Source organism: Leucoraja erinacea, chromosome 25 (genome assembly GCF_028641065.1).
Source record: "Leucoraja erinacea ecotype New England chromosome 25, Leri_hhj_1, whole genome shotgun sequence".
Taxonomy (NCBI): Eukaryota; Metazoa; Chordata; class Chondrichthyes; order Rajiformes; family Rajidae; genus Leucoraja; species Leucoraja erinaceus.
The window spans coordinates 21,954,782-21,977,458 of record NC_073401.1 but is presented as its reverse complement, the minus strand read 5'-3'; the positions used below and the strand labels follow the sequence as shown (position 1 = coordinate 21,977,458).

The 22,677-nt window shown below is 41.7% G+C and overlaps 1 protein-coding gene and 1 long non-coding RNA gene across 3 annotated transcripts in view; one reads left to right on the top strand and one right to left on the bottom strand.

Moving 5' to 3' along the window:
* ypel1 (yippee-like 1) overlaps positions 1-22,677 on the bottom strand; it is a 44,340-nt gene that overhangs the window by 8,152 nt on the left and 13,511 nt on the right. For both annotated transcript variants that reach the window (XM_055655152.1, XM_055655153.1), the window contains exons 2-3: positions 17,625-17,910; positions 10,909-10,952 (exon numbers count right to left, since the gene is read on the bottom strand). In XM_055655152.1, the coding sequence (XP_055511127.1) occupies positions 10,909-10,952; positions 17,625-17,741 (161 nt within the window). In that variant the 5' untranslated portion in view covers positions 17,742-17,910. The remainder of the gene's footprint in view (positions 1-10,908; positions 10,953-17,624; positions 17,911-22,677) is intronic.
* Positions 105-6,045, top strand: LOC129709056 (uncharacterized). Its single transcript, XR_008725454.1, has 2 exons — positions 105-693; positions 2,838-6,045. It is a non-coding gene; the product is annotated as an uncharacterized LOC129709056 (long non-coding RNA).

Sequence of the window (22,677 nt, the reverse complement as noted above, 5' to 3'; positions counted from 1 at the left end):
CCCCACCCAGGTTTCAAACTGCAAATACATAAGCTCTTTTTTTTTAAATGACATGGCATGGGGGGGGAGGGGGGGGGAAGAGAAGAGTTGCACCAATGGTACATAATTTGTGCAAGCACTAATGTTCTAGAAATGTAAATTTTGCAATATTTCCTTCCAATATGTGGTAGGTGTTTTTCCCCAGGTTCCCTCACAAATGCTAAACCAATGCTGAATGATGTTATTCTTGCACTCAGGTGGACACCAATTCCAAGTCATTGTGTTGTTCAGGGAGCAGGAACTCCAAATTCACCAGCATAGCCCTCAAAGTAATGGAGGCAGTGGAAACTTGCAATGAAGGTCTTAAATGCCAAGGAACACAGGAAGCAACCATCCATCCCATCCATCCCATCCTTCACACAAAACCAAGGACAGAAACAAGTGTAAGGAAATAGCAAGAGACAATTGCCGACAGTGATGTAGTCATCTTTTTGTGGGTATACGCAACTCCTCTCCAATGTGTGGCATTGCCGCAGGGAAGTCAGGGTATACAAATGCCCTGGAGGATTAACATCAAAGAAATGCACCAATATGCAAGTCAATTATTGTACGAAGTTTCCTTTGATTATACATAAGTTTAGCATCCTGAATTATGTTATAATGACTTTTCATTATTTGAGCCAAAGGCAATAACATGGTGATCAGTAATAGTAGGTATGTTACAAAACCTACCTGAATCGTCATTGGGAATCTGCCCACAGCCAGGTCCGCGATTTTGGCGCTGTTTGGAAGGGGCGGGTTTAAAACGCGATTTTTACTAGGCTGTACTAATCGCAGTTGTTCAGCCTAGTAAATCATTAACGAAAAATCGCTGCAAGACCCGGTCGCAAAAGGTATTATTAGTTTTATAGGCCTCGATAATATAGTTATAATAATTTTAAAATTACTGTCTCATTCCGCAACCTCTCGCAGCCCCAGGGTTTTATAAAGCAAACAATTAAAGGTATGTACCTTATTTTTACATTAAATGGGGCATATATCACATCTGCGCCTTCCTCCCTCGGAACATGGACCCGTTGCAGTTTGCATACCGTCCGAACAGGTCCACGGACGATGCGGTCTCCCAGGTCTTGCACACCGCTCTCTCCCATCTGGACAGCCAGAAGGGGGGCTACGTGAGGATGCTGTTCATAGACTACAGTTCAGCCTTCAACACGATAGTCCCCACCAGACTGGCCGGGAATCTACTGGAATTGGGGCTCAACACCTCCCTGTGTGCCTGGGTCCTGGACTTTCTCACCGCCAGGCCCCAGGTAGTCAAGATGGGAGGGAATACATCGAAGTCCCTCACCCCGAGCACAGGATCGCCCCAGGGTTGCGTCCTCAGCCCCCTATTGTACTCCCTGTACACACATGACTGTGTGGCTAGGTTCAGCTCCAATTCAATAATTAAGTTTGCTGATGACACTGTGGTGGTGGGCCTGATCTCAGACAATGATGAGAGGGCCTACCGGGAGGAGGTGGCTGATCTAGCACTCTGGTGCCAGGAGAACAGCCTCCTCTTGAACATCAAAAAAACGAAGGAGTTGATCATGGACTTTAGGAGGGCACATCATCCGAGGACGTACACTCCATTGAGTATAAATGGGGATCCTGTGGATAGGGTGAACTGTTTTAAATATCTGGGAGTCCACATCTCTGAGGATATGACATGGTCATCACACGCCTCAGCACTGGTGAGTAAGGCAAGGCAGCGCCTTTACCACCTCAGGCAATTGAGGAAATTCAGAGTGTCTCTGAGGATCCTCCAGCGGCGGTGGAAAGCATCTTGTCCGGGAACATTACCATCTGGTTCGGGAATTGCTCTGCCAAGGACAAGAAGGCTCTGCAGAGAGCAGTGCGTTCGGCCGAACGCACTATGGGAACTTCACTCACCCCCCTGCAGGAACTATACAACAGGAGGTGCAACTCCAGAGCAAACAAAATCATGAGAGACCTCTTCCACCCCTGCAACGGACTGTTCCAGCCGCTACGGCCAGGCAAACGCCTCCGTTGCCATGCAGTGAGAACGGAGAGGTTGAGAAGGAGCTTCTTCCCAGAGGCAATTCGGACTGTAAACGCCTTTCTCACCAGGGACTAACTGTACAGAACGTTTTTCCTTCTATTATTTATTATGTAAAATAATATGTGTGTTATGATTGTGTTTATAATTTGTTTGGTTGTTTTGTTGTTCCGCGAGCATTGCCACTTTCATTTCACTGCACATCTCGTATGTGTATGTGACAAATAAACTTGACTTGACTTGACTTGACTATATAACCCTATATATCAAGTTATCTATAGCGAGTAGTTCATTTTGGGCTTTTTATATCCCGCAGTATTTTTCTCGGCATTTGAGGGCACTAATCCAGCGCGATGTCAACGTTCTAAACCAGCGCGTTCACAGGAACCCACTGGAAAGCCGATTTAAATGGGCATTTATTTACAGCAATTGAACACTAAATTCCTTCCATTTGGCCTATAAATTAATGTAAATTAGATATAAAAATCATGTTATATTGTGAATTATTTGTGAATAATCTTTGGACACTTAGGCTATTTAAAAATGTTAATTTTTCCTTAAGAAATGGGCTTTTGACTATCCAAGATCACAGCTTTTTTGTAATGTCCATTGAAAATCAATAGGGAACAAGATGCTAATTTCCGAGTATGAAAATGGCCATAACTTTTTTAATACTTGAGATATGAAAGTGAATTTGGTGTCAAATTAAACTTATTGTTATGCTTTATCTGATGGGATAAATTGCAGACTTGATTTTTAAAATCTCAAAATTTTGTAACATTGCTAGTAATAGGAGGATGGTTACAATTGGACTGCATAATTATGAAGATCAGCACATGTTGCTCATTTCCCATTCCCAAAGGAGACTATTAAGATGCATCCTTCCAGACCCACTGCAAAGCTTGTGGGAAGTGAACTCCCACCACCCGACATCAGTCTAAAGAAGGGTTGACCCGAAACGTCGCCTATTCTTTCTCTCCATAGATGCTGCGTTTCTCCAGCATTTTTGTCTACATTTGGATATTAATAGGGTACGTTCCAAAGTACTAAGTCATCAAACATGCCCGAAAGGAAGATATTTGGAAAAATGGGAATGCTGTAATACCTACCTTGCAGAGGGCCACAAAATGAACATGCCATGCAGGCTTAACAGATACATGACATTAATCATAAAGATTTTAAGTGTTTGACCACTTCTCTATTCTCAAATCTCTATTTTCAGGGAATAACAGTTCTGGAAGTTCATGAAGAGATCAAATCAAATGTGGAGTCAAAACCACCATCCATGATGGTTGTTTTTTTACCCCTTAAATCTCCAACAAATCTACATCTGGGCAAAATCTTATGCCTACATATACGTAAACAATTGGTGTATTATCATGTGTTGTAAGATTTTGCATGATGCAGGCTTATCAAATACACGAACACAGATAGATGAAGAGAAAGGAAATAATGGAGCATAGTTTTACAGCTACAGGAAAAGAACAAATAAAAAAAGGTGCAAAGTACACATTAGATTGGAAGCCTGGGAATATATTTTTGCCATATGAGAGCTTCATTCAAGAGTCTGATGTACTGTGGGGAAGAAACTGTTCTTGAATTTTATGATAAATGTTTTTAAAATATTTGCATCTTCAGCCCAATGGGAGTGGGGAGAAAACAGAATAACTGAGGTACGGGTAATCCTTGATTACAATGGCTACTTTCAGCGCATATATCTACATGCCTATTGGTTTCTCTAAATACAACAATGAATTCCCTTCACCTTGGGAAGCATTCCACAACATTCCACACTGCAATGACTGGACATGGAGATTCACATCATGTACCAGCCTGGAATGATGCCAGAGGCAAAATATTTATCTATTTCAATACACAGGAGGTCCAGACAGATGTACCATTCTGATGCCTTTCCTCACGGGGCGGGCATAGTTGCGTAGCAGTAGAGTTGTTGCCTTACAGCGCTTGCAGCGCCAGAGACCCGGGTTCGATCCAGACTATGGGTGCTGTCTGCACGGAGTTTGCACGTTCCCCCTGTGACCTGCATGGGTTCTCTCTGAGATCGTCAGTTTCCTTCCACATTTCAAAGATGTACAGGTTTGCAGGTTAATTGGCTTGGTATAAGTGTAAATTGTCCCTAGCGTGTGTTAATGTGCGGGAATTGTTGGTCAGTGCAGACTCAGTAGGCCAAAATGCCCGTTTCAACACAGTATTGATAAACTAAAACTAATAAACTCACGGACTGGAAAAGTTTAACCTCTGAATGCACTGTTCTTCAGGCAGTTGGTGGCAAGCTTTGGAATGAAATGTAAACTCTCCCAAGTCAGTCTCCAGACTTTCTTCCTTCAGGTTTATGAACAAATTCATGTCATATGAGCAGAATTAGACAATTTGGCCCATAAAGTCTACTTCACCATTCAATCATGGTTGATCTATCTTTCCCTGTCAACCCCATTGTCCTACCTTCACCCTATAACCTTTGATATCCTTACTAATGAAGAATCTGTCAATCTCTGCTTTAAATCTCTGCAATAACTTGGCCTTCACAGCTGTCTCTGGCAATGAATTCCACAGATTCACCACCACCTCTTCAGCAAGACTACACAAATATCCACAATGTGCCACAACCTTGATTCGCTGCACAGCCAAGTTCACCAAGCAACCTGTACTCTTGCCCTTTGGAATGAAACACTCTGCTTTGCTTGGCTCTTTAGCTAAGTTTCTAGTAATTCTATTAAACTGCATTGGTATACACTTATACCAAGCCAATTAACCTGCCCATCCCAATTTATTGCAAAGGGCAGCTAAAGAAGTCAATACTCATGTGCAGTCTGAAAATTATGGGGATCCAGCAACTTGCATTTTATTTTTACAAATGCACACGAGACACTGCATGGTAGTAGCAAAAGAGTATTCATAGTGATCGCATGGGGCTGGAAGAACTAGCTAATGGATATCAGGGAGAAAATATGTGATAACAATCCCGCCTCTCAGTTTGCACACCATCTCTAGTGTGGTTCAATGATAATTCAATTTTTAGAGACCATAATCACATTTAAACTTTATCCAATTTGGATCACTTATTAACTTAACCCCTAATCAAAATTGTAGATGAAATTTAATGTTGAGAACTATGTCGTGCTATATTTTGATAGGACGATTGAGAAGAGGCAATATAAACTAGAGGACAACTCTAAAAAGGTTACAGAAATCAAGAGTTCTGGGAATATATGTGCACAGCTCATTCACATGGCAGGCCACGTTGATAAAATGTTGTTGTTTTTTAAAGCACATGGTATCTTGGACCAAGGAGTACTTTAGCAAGGAAATCATTGTGAAACTTCAGAAAATGGAGTTCTGCCATAACTGATGTGTAGTGATAGTTCTGACCAACTCACTTCAGAAAAGATATGACAATATTAGTGATTTACCAGAATGATTACAGGGATTAGCTTTACTTATGTGGATATAGAAAGACTGGATTTGTACCCTTAAGCCAGAAATAAATTGAGGTAATGATATAGATATTTAACATCATGATGGTATAAAGATGAATAGATAGAAATGGTTCCCAATGAAGGGGTCAAAAACAAGATGTAGAATGAAGATGTTTGGCAGAAGAACTAAAAGTTATAACCCTCGTCCATGCATTTTGTTATTTGTACACTTATTTATCCCAAAACTGCCCCAGACTCCACCAATCTGTACAAACCTCCATGTCATTTACACACAACATTCATATCAACTTGCACCTAGTCTCATTCATCCAGATACTCATCAGTTCTACATTGTGAGTCATAGATAAATATAGCCACAATTTTAAAATGCTTATTCTTCCACTCAAAACAGTTTCAGCTGCCTCAGTTGCCTTTGATGAAACTATCTGCCCCATCCATTTCTAACCTTTTGGGTATCTTTGACTTGAGGATGTGCTGCTTTAGACTCTAGAATTTTCACCATAAATCTTTATTTCTTTTCTTTAAGGATCTCCACAAAACCAGTTTTTTAAAAAAAAACTAAGCTTTCAACCATCCCTACTCCAATTATCTCCCTTATTCTATATGTAGAATAGTGTTGGATTTTGATGTTGTGAAGCACCAGCAAGTGCTAACTATATTAAGGATAGTACATAAATACAAGTTGCTGTTGACATCATAGTTAAGTACAATGGAACATTGTAACAATAAAAGGCAGAAGAATAGACAAAACAAAAATCAATCACCAAAGCATACATATGAGTAGTACCAGTATAGCACAGGATTTCTCACTCACAATGTAGGAAAGCAGAGAAACACTATCCAAAACTGAACAAAGTTTGGATACGAGAACTCAATGTTTTTCTTGAATAACAATGATGGATCAGCTTTAAAACACAACTAAAACAAGCACAAGGGGTGTTCTATCTAGCCAATTAATTACCTCAAGTATACCAACAATATAATAAATAAATAAATAGAAATGTAAATAATTCAAAAAATGCACCACCACTTCTACACTGCTTATTTCATGTGCTTCAATTTTCTAATAACCTATGTATTTTGCCAATTTAATTCCGAAAATGTTGAGCTCAGTTCACACATTCATTTGCCATAAGTATAGATCTCATCTTCTGGCCTCACATGTTAAGAATGGTGTGCCAGCCTGAGGTGATATGGCTATGCAAAAAAAAAAGTATAAAATGCATTTCCAAGGTGCCTTGTGTTTACTTCAAATTACTGAATAATTGAGCTAGTGCTGGAAACCACACAATTACTTAGGACTATAGCTTTCAATGCACCTTATCCCTTAATGAGAGGGTATAACGTTTTTGTCAGACTACCTTACCTTACGCAGATGATCATTTTTTCCACAACTGCTGATCAACTAATATTAAAAATTATCCTTACAAAAGATTAGACACGAGTTAAAATGGCATAGGGCAAACTAGGAAAACAATGGCCTAGCTAGTTCATTAATCATCTGAGCACATTTAAGAAAACAAAAATTCTTAAAATTCTGCCTTAACAAGTACAGGTTTGTGAAATGTAACATCGAAGTTCAGGGATAAAGACACTCACGAGGGCAATAAAAGCCACAGTAACAGTGGCTGAGCAGAATGTAAAGGGGAAGAAGTTAGGCAAATTGTTTTAAGTGTCATAAAGTAATTAAGGCCAGTGCTTAAGTGACAATTCCTCCACCTTTTGTCACATCTGCTCCCAAGATGAGACTTTCCATTCTTGCACAGTTTTGAACTGGTCTACCAAACAGTTTGTGTGTTGTCTGTTTATTAAGAAGCGAACCTGTTAAGTTGTTATAAAAGTAACTTTTTTTCACATGGTTTCCTCCCCTTCTGTCATAGATGGTTCCCAAACTCACCTCTACGACCTATTTCTGCTCTTGCACCACCTCCTCCCAGATGGAACAAGGACAGAGATCCCCTGGTCCTCACCTTTCACCTCACCAGCCTCCACATCCAATTTGAAGGACAGTGCAGGGTTACTCTCCAGTGCAAAGTGTGGGATGCTAATGCAAGGCAGGGGTTTTAAATTGGCTAGAATATACCAGACTTCACTGCTGAAGAAGCTGTTACAAGTGCTTTGCTGGGTCATTACAGAAAATAAATGTGGAAACAATGGATGAGGCTTTGACCATTATTAGAAATATGCCCTTTAAAAAAGAGCAGGCTACTAGCCACTACAATATTTAAACAAAGATTCGTTGAAGAAACAGAGGCTAGATATGAGCTATTTGTTTGAGGGATGTTGGACGTTTCGCTCAGAGGAGAGAAAATCGGTTCGCTCAAAGGAGAGAAAAACATTGAGTTCTCATATTCAAACTTTGTTCAGTTTTGGATAGTGTTTCTCTGCTTTCCTACATTGTGAATGAGAAATCCTGTGCTATATTTGCTGTACAAATTTTTGTTAAATCGGAAGCTGTAATCTCCGAGTTGTTTTCAAGAATTGTGCATTAGAGAAGTGCTGTACACTTTACATCAACCTGAAAGGATTTTCAGGAACCTCTATGCAGCTCTTAGAAAAGATTATTCTATCTCAGCAGATATTTATTCCAATGGGTTAACAATTTGATCAACACTGGAAGTCCAGTTAACATTGCCACAATCCTTTAGGACATGTCTGTACAGATGACTGCCAAGGAAAACAGATTTTGGTTGGATTTTTTAAGTTGTGTACGATGCGACAGAACTCTATTTATCCCAGGAATTAAATTGATCTGCCAACAGTCATAAAAGCACAAAATACATGAAACATGAAATTAAAGTGACGAGTGGAAAGGATTGGGGAGTCAGTCACAGTCTACCCCACGACAGAAGGAAAGTGTAAAGCACTTCTCTAATGCACAATTCTAGAAAATAACTCGGAGATTACAGCTTCCGATTTAACAAAAATTTGTGCAGCTAATATAGCACAGGATTTCTCATTCACAATGTAGGAAAGCAGAGAAACACTATTCTATTGCTGAAGGTACTTCTCTGTTTAACCAGTGTGTCATGGTTCCGAGCTGTATTGTCCAAGATACTCTGCAGTTTGAGGAACATCCTCCCCAATACCACCTCCCATGAATCCAACTCCGCCCCAAGGTTGGAGCCAGCCTTCCTGACGAGTTTGTTAATCCTATTGGCGTCTGCGGCCTTTGCCTGCTGCCCCAGCATACGACAGTGAAGAAGATGTCATTGGCTACCACCGATTGGTAGAGCATCTGCAGCATCTTACTGCAGACGTTGAAGGATCAGAGCCTTCTCAAAAAGTACAGCCGGCTCTGTCCCTTCTTGTACAGGGCCTCAGCGTTCCTGGACCAGTCCAGTTTACTGTCCAGATACACTCCAAGGTATTTGTACTCCCAGGTAAACTGTACATCCACGCCATTGATGGAGATAGGGAACAGGGGTGTTCCTCACCTCCTAAAGTCCACCATTAACTCTTTAGTCTTGTCATTGTTCAGCTGCAGGTGATTCAGTCCACACCACTCAACAAAGTCGTTGACTACACCTCTGCATTCAGCTCACCTCCCCCCACTGATGCAGCCCACAATTGGAGTCATCTGAAAACATCTGCAGGTGGCAGGAATCTGAGTTATATCTGAGGTCCGAGGTGTAGATGGTGAACAGGAAGGGAGAGAGGACTGTCGCAAGTGGGGCCCCTGCGTGGCTCACTACCAGGTCCGAGACACAGTTCAGTAGCCTGACATATTGTGGGCGTCTAGTCAGGTCATTGGTGATCCAGGGCACCAATGGAAAATCCACCCACATCTTTGTCAGTTTGCTCCCTAGCAGTGCAGGCCAGATGGTGTTAAAAGCACTGGATAAGTTGAAAAATATGACTCTCACAATGCTTCCCAGTTTATCCAGGTGAGCATAGGAACGATGGAGAGCAGGTGGATGATGGCATCCTCAGCCCCCATCTTTGGTAAGCGAACTGTAGGGGACCCAGGTAGGGTTTAGTTGATGAACTAAATTAACGTACAAAAAGATAGATAAATATTAATGGTCAAGGACACCAGCTACGCAATATGGAATATTTGATGGGTCATTTTTTTTTTCCTGCTGTTATACACAAACTGAAGAAGTTCAGGGGAACACGTTGCAAATGTCACCAAGGTGTGTGAAAGCATCAGATGGCAAAAGCAAATTTACAATATTTCAGCAAGATGTGAAGCACAACAGGACAGTAGATTTAAAAATGAAGAATGTTTTATGATGCATTGGATAGAGGCAACACCAAATATATAATTCAGATATAGCCTGCTGAAGGTTTGAGGCGAAGGACCTGGCATTAGGGTATAGAAGGCATTCAGGTCCAAGGCCCAAAGCCACCATGAAAGCAAAGGAGTTAGGTGAACAGAGGGCAAAGCAAGGTACTCCCAATATCCTTGCATTAATGGCTTTGTATTTTTATGCAATCATCCTGGCACTCTCTGGCTTCACAGTGCCCTCAAGCCAGACCACATTTAAAGTGGTGTCCAAGTTTAGCTTCCTGCAGGTAATGAATGTCTAAGTGCCCTGAAAGGATTTCCAGAAGTAGATTGGAGATTATGACACATGGTTCATACAATATACTGAGATAGATGTTTTAGATTAAAGGAAAAGGTGGGAAGGGCAGGTGTGTGGAATTTATGCCAAGGATAGGCTCCACACTTGCCAAAAACCCAGAATAGAGTCGAGTTCAACTGCAATACTTTGTATAGGCAAAGAGCTTGTTGATGCTCACTAGCCAAATTACAGATTTCACAAGATAGCAGAAGGCAGAGAATACACAGAAAACCAAGACCATGGGTTTTCTCCGGGAGCTCCGATTTCTCCCCACATTCCAAACAAGTGTAGATTTGTAGATTAATTGGCTACTGTACATTGTCCCAAGTGTGTAGGGTAGAACTAGAGTACGGGTGAACGTTGGTCGGCACAAACTCGGTGGGCCAAAGAGCCTGTTTCCATGTTGTGCCAGCTTTTATCTAGCAACTTCAATAGGGTAGCAGATAACTTTGTCTTATACATATACAACATTCTCATACCCAGTTATTTCGAAATAATTCAAAGCAGCAGACTGGCAATAAAATGAAATTTTCAATTGTGCTGATGGAGTCATCATGCAACTGTGAAGGAGAATATCCTAATGAATATGAAATAGTGCATGTTTTCAAACTGATGCACAGTTAACCAATCAGAGGATGCATGCAGTTGCTATTTTGGGTTTGGTGTCATTGATACCTGTTAACTTGCTGATACCCATCTTATAAATCAACACCCACCAGTAAAACTACCCCTTTAACAAAGACAATCACCAAATCAGGTTCATAGCATAGATTTTCTCATGGAAACACCAACAGCACAAAGGTACCTCATTTTTGAGCAGCAAACAGAACCATATACTTACACAGAGTTGAACAGGTATGCACGTCCCTGGCTGCCTTGGAATGACTGAGAAAGAAAAAGAGGCAACGATTAACACGTTTTGAACAAAAGGAACCAGAAGCCAATCCAAAATTCACAGTGCATGAAATTAAAAGAGCATCTTTCTTATGCCCCTAGGCATGCAAGCTCAACACTGCAATTCCTTTTTGAAATATCATTTGCCATGGAAGATATTTAAGAGCATGCAGATGACTTGGGAGCAAGACAGGAACGTCCTATCATTTACTTGCATGCTCTTGAGGTTTTGTAAACATTTCTCTCCAGTGTTCAAACTACTGGTCCACTTATCAGTACAATGCAAGAAATGGAAACAACAGTAAGCCACACAGTCCATCAAGCCTATTATTATCACATATCATCTGCCCTGTACTTTAACCCTACTTTTCCATCCTTCATTTTATAAAAACAATCCCAAAATAAATTGTGCGCCTTCAAATGCATAGTGGATGTTCATTTGTCGTGCTTCTGAAAGATTTACAGCCCTTCTCTCGATCTCCAAGTTCTAGGTCCTTCAGTTTGAGAAATCAACTCCTTAGCAACTAACCTGCTAAATTTCTCACTGTGGTCATGTATGTCTCAATGAGATTATTTGTTTTATAAACTCCCAAGAATATTTTTTTATTATTAGACAAAGATCTGAACTCATTCAAGAAATGTATCTTGTGAAAGTGTTGCAGGTGTTGCACCACCAAGGCAAATATATCCTGAGCCTACAGGACAAATGTGCAAACAACACTCTAGTAGAGTCAAACTCCAGCATATAGTAGCACTAAGATAGACACAAAATGCTGGAGTAACTCAGCGGGACTGGCAACATCCCTGGAGAGAATAGCACTACTTCCTCCTTGCACTAAAGGCCAACATAAAATGTAGAAAGCAAGCAATTTTAAACTATAAGTATCAGCATGGTGAGATTACATTGTTTTGCAGCATTTACAAATTTCTTACTACTGAAGCACAGATGCTCAAATCTTCTGCTGTGCAACTCCCTGCCAACTGTGTTTCTCTCATAGCTTGTTTTTTCACCTAGCTTTGCACTTCTTTTCAGTTGTATCTTTAATATGGATTGGGACAAATTTACTGTCCTGCAATTAACAACTTGAATAGTTCCAGGTTGGAAATTGCAACCAATATTGGAAATACACAGGACCTTAAAATGAAGGTGAATTACATCCAAAATAATAATAGATTTTTCTTTGACATGTTAACCAACTGAGATTTTCAATCTCTAGATCGGCGGATACAAACAAACATGCATATCTTAATGCTTCTTAATCTGAAGCCAGGGCCCAAAAGAAAGTTCAGCCAAATGGTTTCCACAATGAGGAAAATACTTTTAAAATGATTTAAACTCAGAATCTTAAGGTCACCAAAATATCTGTTGACAGCAGTTGAAGTGTTAGATCTAAATGACCAACCAGCCAAATTCATAAGACGCAGATTAATAAAAAATACAATTCAATTTGAATTGACAGCCTTTTGCCAAACTGAAAAACATGGTGCGATGCAAGTTTTGAGATCAAATGTCAGATGACTAATGTTACATTGAAATCTGCAGCCATGGTGCAGCATTACTAATCATACAAATGCATGGGTAATTGCAAGTTAGGGGAGATGCAGTTTGTTTCAAAAATGGACACAGTAGTCAAATACTGGATAGAAGACATGAATTTGTGCAGCTTCTGCAATCTGACAGGCAAGGCCAGTAAGACATTGCAACATTAATTCTAATAAGCATATCTGTAAAAACACATTAATTGGTAGTGATTTTGTGGACAACGAAATGGGTAATCTTTGGCTGTTGAACAACGTTGAGGAGTTGGTAAGATGGACAGCACAATGGTAGATAGAATTTAATCCTGAAAAATATGATTTCTTGTATTTTGAGGAGTAATAAAGATAATATTTCAATGGTAGGACAGTACATACTTGCAGTATGTGGGAGGTCAAGGACACCGCTGGTGCCTCTGGCTGCTACAAATGCGAAAAGTGCATCCAGGTAGAGCTCCTGAAGGGCCGTGTTGGGGAACTGGAGAAGCAAGTGGACGACCTCCGGTTCGTACGAGAAACGGAGTCGTTCCTCGACAAGTCCTACAGTACGATTGTTACACCTAAGGTACTGGAAGAGAGAAGGTGGGAGACAGTGAGAAAGGGAGGGAAGCATGGAATGCCAACGTCCCCGGGTGGTGTACCTCTTGTAAACAGGTTCATCCGCTTAGAAGCTGTTGGGACAGAAGACGTGAGCGGCGGACTGGCTTGCGATGCGAATAGGGCTGTTGAGCCAAAACCAAAAAGGCCTAAGGCAGGCAAGGCCATTGTAGTGGGAGACTCCATCGTGAGAGGTACGGACAGGGGTTTCTGCGGCAACAGACGGGATGCGAGGATGGTGTGCTGCCTTCCCGGTGCCAGGATCCAGGATGTCACGGACAGAGTGCAGAAGGAGATACGCCAGGATGTTGCCTGGGGTGGAGTGTTTGGATGGTCCCAGAATGAGTGGATAGGCAGGGTTTGTTTTCTATGGAGGAGAGAAAGTTGGAGGATAGCCTAATTGGTATACAAAGCTGAAGGGCATGGATAGCGAGAAGCTTTACCCTGCACAGAATATAACCAGAGAGGAAGGTTTAAGGGGTGCAAGATTTAAAGGAGAATGTTTTCACCCGCAGTAATTAAAACTTAGAACTCACTGCTAATGGTGGTAAATGCAGGTACTCCCATATTGTTTCAAAACTAGTTAGATGTTCAAGTTCAAGTGAGTTTATTGTCATGTGTCCCTGTATAGGACAATGAAATTCTTGCTTTGCTTAAGCACACAGAAAATAGTAGGCATTTACTACAAAACAGATAAATGTGTCCATATACCATGATATAAATATATACAAACATGAATAAAGAAACTGGTAAGGTGCAAATAACAGAAAGTGGTTATTAATATTCAGAGTTTTGTCCGAGCCAGGTTTAATAGCCTGATGGCTGTGGGGAAGTAGATATTCCTGAACCTGGTCGTTGCAGTCTTCAGGCTCCTGTACCTTCTACCCGAAGGTAGCAGGGAGATGAGTGTGTGGCCAGGATGGTGTGGGTCTTTTGATGATACTGCCAGCCTTTTTGAGGCAGCGACTGCGATTAATCCCCTCAATGGAAGGAAGGTCAGAGCCGATAATGGACCGGGCAGTGTTTACTACTTTTTGTAGTCTTTTCCTCTCCAGGGCGCTCAAATTGCCGAACCAAGCCACGATGCAACCGGTCAGTATACTCTCGACTGTGCAACAGTAGAAGTTAGAGAGAGTCTTCCTTGACAGTCCGACTCTCCGTAATCTTCTCAGGAAGTAGAGGTGCTGATGAGCTTTTTTGATAATTGTGTTAGAGTGTTCTCGGACCAGGAAAGATCATCAGAGATGTGCACGCCCAGGAATTTGAAGTTCTTGACCCTTTCAACCATCGACCCGTTGATATAAATGGGGCTGTGGGTCCCCTTCCTACTCCTTCCAAAGTCCACAATCAGTCATGGGCACTTGAAATGATGCACTTGATGGGCACTTGAAATGCGACAGCAGAGCTGATGCTGGGAAGGGCTGAGTGCTGGGAAGTGAGATTAGCATGGATAGGTACTTCATGGCTGGCATGGATACAGTCAGCTTCTGATGTCATTTGTCTACTGCATGGCTTTATAACTGAACAGAGTGAACTACAATTACACAACATTCAATGCTGTGAATTATATACTATACTCCCTAGATTTTAAAATATCTACCATTAATAGTTTGTAACAAGATTTATTATTGAAAACCTGGCAAAAAAGGGGGAACTAGGGTCACCCAGGAACAAATCATCAAGCAAAATTACATAATCTTTCCATTACTAATTGGAAACCCACACCCTTTCTGATAGTGCAACATTACAGGTAGGAGCTTTGACAGCTAACCATCTTCATCGGTTCATCAAGCAGGCATATTGCATTTTTTCATCCGAATATTGCTGCATCCACTCTCCATTTGTCCAGTGGAGGTGGACAATGGCAGATGCAGCATATTGTAGCAGAAATATATTCATATATAGAATACATATTAAGAATTTTGGGAACATGCACATTTAGGAACAGGGACAGGCAGTGTAAACAGAAATTAAGCGGTACAAGAGCACAGGCCGACTATTTATTAATTCAGTTATCAATCGGTATGGCAATCTGTCATATCCAGCTGCAGAAATTTAAGCCTTTAAGAGGAGAGAAACCAAGTCTCTGTCAGCATCTTCTCCAGCAGATGAAGTTCACTCAGCTCAATACTAGTGTCTCAGTTGCTCTAAATTGATAATAAATTCATAATATAGTATAGGCTCACAACACAAGAATTAGAACCAATTTGTCTGCTATGTAACTTGCCAATGTTGCCCTTCCAATGTCCAGTTGAGTCCTCAAAGCATTAATATTAAAAACTAAGGCAGAGTGGTTCCATAACAGGACTTCAAAGATCCCCAATCATTGTTTATTCATAACAATCCCATGTTAGGAGTTAGATTTTGACATTATCTCACTTGGCAGTGTCGGACCCTCCAAAGACTGAAGAAGTGGAATTGATGGAGGAAGAATCAGGAAAGGTCTGGATACAGTATTCCCAAAAGCCACCCGAAAAGTGCAAGATCGTGCCGCGCGGACTGGGTAATAAGTGATGGGTGGCGTTGCCGAGGGAACAGGGTGTGGTATGCTTAAACACCAGAGGCTAACTAAAAGGGAGTGAGTATGCTTTTTCCCCCAACTGACCGATTCGCTGCAGGCCCACATGCTCATGGAGGAGTATCAGCAGGACGGAAGGGTCTGGCACCAGATACCAGTGGATCACCCAGACCCAAGTACCTTATGATTGACATCGGGTCCATCACTATTGTATCGGGCGCTGTGTTTGCCAGGAAGGACATGGGTGAATTATTAAGTTGGTATACTGTTGCTTGCCTGTTTGCGGTGTTCGGAACGAGTGCTGTACTTATATTCCAGATGATTCAGAGAACATCACCAACCTCGCTGACCACATCCAAGAAGATTCGAAGGGTCGGAAAATAGTACCACGACTACAACCCCCCCGGGATGATGGTGGCCTTTCGGGATGTTTGGCGGCTGAGGACTGGCCATCGGGAAAATCTTGTTGACAATTATATTATTGCGTTGTATGTGCGGATTGGCATCACGACCGCATGGACTTCACTAAAGTCTGTGGGCCGGATGTAACGAGGCCACGCCTGCGTGTCAGATGTAATGGTAACCAGACTGTTCGAGGGGTGGAGTGCTATACGAGAAATTTGCCCAAACCCATATCGGTATGTTTAAAGCCCATAGCGCTGTGGCCAGTAGTGCAATATTTAGAACCATAGCACTGCAGCCAACACTTCTCTGTAGCACTATGTGTATTGTTTTATACATTGTCTGCAGCTGATAGCGCAGTGTGTATTACCTTGCGCGCCAAGCCTGCGGCTGATAGCTCTTTGTTTCCAAAGTTGGGGGGAGGGGGGACTTGCTCTGATGCAGTCCCCAGCCATTGGTTGTAATTTGAATGTGGGAGCAATGCTATTGGCCCGTTACCGGTGGTTCTTTTTGCCTGTAGAAAGGCAGACGCCGGTAAGCCATAAGGTAGTCATTGACGAGAGGGGTTCACCAACGAGCTGAGTTGCGATCGGCACCGCGGACGGAGGCCAAGAGAGAGGGAGGTGTGCTGCTGTAAGATGGGCCCCTGCGCATGCCGAGATAAGTATTGTTTTTGTTCTCTCTCGTGCCAATAAAACTGATTTGTAACTTAACGGACGAATGTGCCTTTTTTCTGTTTTACTAGTCAGATCCTTGAACCTGTTCCCTCGTAAAAAGGCACTCGCTGTTAATTGTACAACATTTACAATCCCAACATAGGTAGCCATGGCTTTTTTGGTACATCAAAGAGTAATACACTGGTAAGTTGTAGAGTGGGTGGAAGAACCCCCCTCCCCACCACACAAAGAAATGACAACTCGCATCAAACAATTGGAAAAAAAAAACTCATGATTAATAAACTCAAGGTCGGTCATGAATATTATTGCTCCAGAATTTTTTTTACCCCTCCAAAACCAACCCAGCTTCCTTTTAAAGAGGTCCAGTTGTTGAGGTCCGCATTACCCAAATCCACCTCCAGTCCGGCAAGTGATTATCACCAAAAGTGATTATCGAAGTTTTCCAGCCACTGAAACCAGGTATTCTGAGAAAATACTTTCTGCCTTTCTGCCCAGCAAGTTCATGCCAACAACCACTTTTACATCTATCCTATCCCAGGCCATTTTATTTTCCCCACATTGTTATCAATGCTCCCAAGGTTTTACCATTTTGCCTAATTCACTCTGGTTCATTTGTTTTAAATCTGTAGCAACTTACTCTCTTGCCAGTAAATTAGTTGCTTCTTGTCCATTCCATCAAAAGTCATTATAATCTAAGAGCTCAGATGATTTCAGTTCTTACCAAATACATTGAAATATTCTCTGGTAGTTTGCTAGACTACAACCAGCTCACTCAGCATTGATTGAGTTGAAATGGAAGGCTTAGTCTTTCTACTTACTCGCAGGGACATCCAAACAATCATGGATTTATAAGCACAACACTTATGCTGGCCTACAATAAGCAATAGAAAAAAGCCCCCATTAAACCTCTACTTTCCCCCAGCTGTTGCTTACCTTAGAAATTAATTCATCATGATTCGCAAGATGAGCTCGACAGTGAATGCAGCTGTATGTCCGGTGGCAGTTTGGCAGATAAGCCTGGAAGGTTTTTGATTTTGTCATCTTCACCATTTCCAACGGATGTTCTTCGCTGCTGAGCTCAGGGCTGGCAGTCGAAGAGTTACAGGCCTGGTGCACTCTCTGACAGAAGAAACACTGGAAAACGCAAGCAAAAGCCGTCGTTGTACAGGAGTGTGTGTGGCCTTCTCCACACAGACACCACGAGGGAAACTGTCAGAACCTACAAAGGGAAATCCAGAATGTCCATATTAGCAAAAGGCAATAAAGACAGAGGAATACATACATTGAACAAAGTTGGGAATTACACTGCTGGGTTCATTGCGACAGGGTAATATTTTATCATGTAGGGGTATTAAATTGCTTGGAACCAAGGAAAGTAAAGGGAATTAAGAAACACCTAATCCAAGGTAGTTTATGCATTTCAATTCATATTTGATGAATTAAGCAACAAATTTGTTTTTAAAAAGTCAGTATTACTACACACTATACCCTCATCAAATTAAATTACTTGGTATTTCACATTTAACACAGTTTGGGAAAAGGCATCACTTCTTATTTAGAGAATTTTTACAGCCTCCAGACTTGACATCAAATTGTACAACTTTAGATAACTCTCCTGCTCTGTACCAAAAAAGGCAATTTCTGCAGCAATTCGTCCATTAATGATATTGGTTAGGCATTTTCACATCTTTATTAGTACAACTAGCTTGCTTGCCATGAACTGTAGCTCTGCATTTCACTGCTTTATATGCTTTTCTTTATATTCTCACCCCCCAACTGCTTTTATCAAATCAATTGGATGACTTCCACAATTTATCCCCATGGTGATCCTGACCCCACCCTATCAGATATATTCCCTTTGTCCCACCCACACCTTCTTTGCTATTTAAAGTTAACTGTGTTCCCTCGTCCCTAGTTCTGACAGTCTTTGATCTGATTTTTTTTTCTCTTCCACTAATACGCTTTGACTTGTTAAACATTTCCAGCATTTTTTGTTTTTATTTCAGATTTCCATCATCTTGCCTGTTCTTGTGGGGGTTACTTCAAAAACAGAATATTTGAAATCTAAAACAAATAAAAAGGAAACCAGATCAGTTAGATCTGTAGAGGAATTGATGTGAAGACAGCAAGATCCACAAGGAAGATATTCTCCCACATTCTAAAGTTCAAAACAAACTACAAACTACAATAAAATCATAGTTTTGACTGCTCACCCCTTCCACTGTGTTTACCACATACTTTTAATGAAAGTTCTAAAACCACAGCAACAAATTAGCTCCAGTCTCACTTACTCATTGGTTGATTGTGGTATTTTGGTGTGGCAAAATTGTCTGTAGTGTTTACAAACATAATGGGCCTGTCCCACTTAGGCGATTTTTTTAGGCGACTGCCGGTGACAGTCACAGTCGTAGCAGGGTGCCAAAATGGACCCACCCTCGGATAACGTCCATGACAAGCTACCACCTAGTCGACGCCAAGCTACGTCAACCGGCGACACAATTCCTCGTGACTTGGGACATCCACCTATGACAACCACAACACCTACGACAACCGAAGTTAACCTACGTCCACCCGCGACAAGCTACGACCCTGTCGCCGACAAATGAAGACAACTGAAGACCTCTCTTGACACCGGTACTATCACCAGTTGACCTAGGATGACGTAGGTTGACGCCAATGGAATTCACAGAGGTCATCACCCGGCGACAATCAACGTCACCTGGCGTCAATCTACGACAGGAGAAGACAGTCAACGTCAAGCCCACTGTCGCCGAAAGGTTTTGAACATTTCAAAATCCAGCGGCGACAAGAAAAAAGGTTATGACACTTGACGAGACAACTCACGACAATACAGGCGTCACCCCCGCGACCATGTGGCGACAGCCTATTTTCCGTCTGTCGCCAAAAAAAATCGCCCAAGTGGGACAGGCCCTTAAGTTACTGTATTTCAAATAGCAATTCATTGGTTGCGAAATACTTTGATGCAACTTGAAATGTGATATGTCATTATATAGTTACAAATGCATTCACCCCCTTCCTGGTGTTTCAATAAACTTAGCTTTCCAGTTTCCTGTCAATACCCATTGCTTTAAAGAATTTACCACTTTGAATGTTGACCTCGAGTCCATTGTTCCTGCCAACTGTTTACTAAAACAAACAAGTATGATTTTTATATTCTATCGCCATATATCTGCATATTCCCCAGCTTCATTTATTCAATTTTCAGTTGTAGAATCTGTTCCCAGCTTTGGTACTTTATCCTAGCATTAATGCCTCATAACAATTGTTTCCTAACACCAAATCATTCTATTGAATCTATCCTTTACAATAGTTATCAGTCGTGATAAGCAGAGCCTATGGCCAGACTATTCCTCCAAAACCCACTGTTGGCCATTTTTGGTACTCCTCCCAACACCAACCTCTCTGTTGCGTTGAAGCGGGTCCTGGCTTTTACAACCTTGTTAGCCTGGAGACTGATCTTGCTTAACTGGAGGCTCACCCGTCCCCCGCCACACGCCCGCTGGATCAAGGAGGTGCTCTACAATTTAAAGCTTGAAAAACTTAGGTTCTCTCTCAAAGGCTCTACCAAGACACTCCTAGCCACATGGAACCCTTTCCTGGAACTTGTTAACTCTTAACTTGTCCCCGGATTCGGAAGAGGACCGAGTGCTTTCCATCACTGTCCTGCTTTACTGCAGCTGCTCCCCCCCCCCTTAGCCTCCCCCCCTCCCCACACTTATTTATTTAATTACCTACTTATTTACTGTTATTAGTGACTTTTTTTCTTCCCCCCCCCCAGTACATTTTGTTTTGTTTATCTCTATGTATTTGTGTGGATTCGTACGTATGTGAGTGTTGTTTGTCCCTGTTTCGTTCCGACCTGATTCGGGTGGGTTGAAGGTGGGTAAGGGTAAGAGCTTTGAGGGCCACTTACAGTCCGTTGCACAATTATGCCTTGAGTGTCACCGTCTGTTATTATTGTATGTATGCAAATTGATGTGAAATTCAAATAAAAAGATTTCAACAAAAACAAAAAAAAACAACAGTTATCAGTCAATCATACCACAGAAAAGATCTACACCATGGCTTGTCCAACAATTGTACAATCATTACATCAGGTCTAAGGTCACACCTGTTAGCTGCATGCTGCCAGTCCTATCCAAAATATAACTACATTTAACCAAGCATTCTAGAACTGAATTTTGAACTCTTGTTGTTTGCCAAACAACCCAACAACTAAAACATTTTCAGTGTTATGCTTAGTATGCACACACCATCTGTAAACACCTAGAATAAAGCAATAGAAAATAAATGTATAACAGTGCAGCACAGGAACTTCAGTCCATAATGTCTGGGCTGAACATGGGGGGGGAAGAAGAGGGTTCTCATTATTTATCCCATTTATGCCTCTCAAAGTTATACACTTCGATCAGGTCTATGCTCAAACTCTGACTCCAGAAAAAACAATCCAAGTTTATCCAACCTTTCCTTATCAAGGCAGCATTCTAGTCAATATCTTCTGCACCCTCTCGAAAGCCTCTACAGTTTCTGTAATGAGGTGACCAGAACAGCATGCAATACTTCAAATGAGATTTGACCAAAGTCTTATAGAGCTGTATCATGACTTCTCAACTCTTATAGTCAATGCCCTGACCAATAGAGGCGAGTATACCATACAACTTGCCATTATCTACTTGTGTTGACCATTTCATGGAGTTATGGACATAGGCTAGCATATCCTGCACATCAATGCTTTTAAGGATAAAGTGCTGGAGTAACTCAGCAGGTCAGGCAGCATCACTGGAGAATATGGATAGATGATGTTTTGGGTTGGAGCCTTTCTTCAGACCAATAGTGGGGGGGGGGGGGGGGGGGGGGGGGGGGGGGGGGGGGGAGGGTGGGTGGAAGAAAGAAAGCTGGGAGATACTAGAGGCAGGACAAAGAGTGCCAGGCAAAGGGGGTTTTGGTAGGCAGATGGTTGGAACAAAGGCCAGAGATTGAAACGAAATCTGAAAGACAAATGGATTGAAGAGTTGCAAATGGTGAAGTCAGAGGAAGGAATGAGACTGGGAAGGGGCAAAATAGGCGAGAGTCCAGGTAAGGGGGGGGGGGGGGGAAGGTTGTTGGGGTTACCAAAAATTGGAGAATTCAACATTCATATAATTAGGTTCTAAACTATCCAAGCTGGATACGAGGTGCTGGACATAACAGAAAAGTCAGAATGGGAAGGGGAGTTGTAATGGTCATCACCCAGAGATCCAGTAAACCTTGGTGGACCAAGCGTTGGCAAAACGGTTAGTGAGTCTTCACTTTATCTTGCACATGTACAGCAGGAATATCAGTTGCATTAGATGAGGTTAGTAGGGACTTTTAAGGATCTTGTCATTATCCGTAATCTTTCTTACCTCTAAAAGTGCAACACCTCACATTTGCTCAGATTAAACTCCATTTGCTATTTCCCTGCCCTTATTCTACTGTATACTTTGACAACCTTCCTCGCTGTCTACAACTCCGCCAATATTGGTGCAGGCACAAACGTACTAACCATTTTATATACATCACAAACAGAGGTCCCAGCACAGATCTCTGTGGAACACCACTGGGCACAGATCTCCAGCCAAAACAATACTATTCCACCACATCTTTGTTTTCAATGAGTAAGCCAGTTCTGAATCTATACAACCAATTCTCCATAAATTCAGTGCATGTTAATCTCCAGGATCAATCAGAACTTGGTTCAATTATTAAAATCCATGTTTACAGGATCCATCGCCCTTAACTTCATTGATCACATTGACACTTCAATAAACTCGATAAAGTTAGTACGACATGATCTAATGCTTAGAAAGCCACATTGACCATCGGCAATAAGCCCATTCCCTTCCAAATGGAGTAAATTCAGTCCCAAAGAATCCCCGCCAATAGTTTCCCTACCATTGACATGAAGCCTACAATTCCCAAGATTATCTCTACTTCCCTTCTTAAA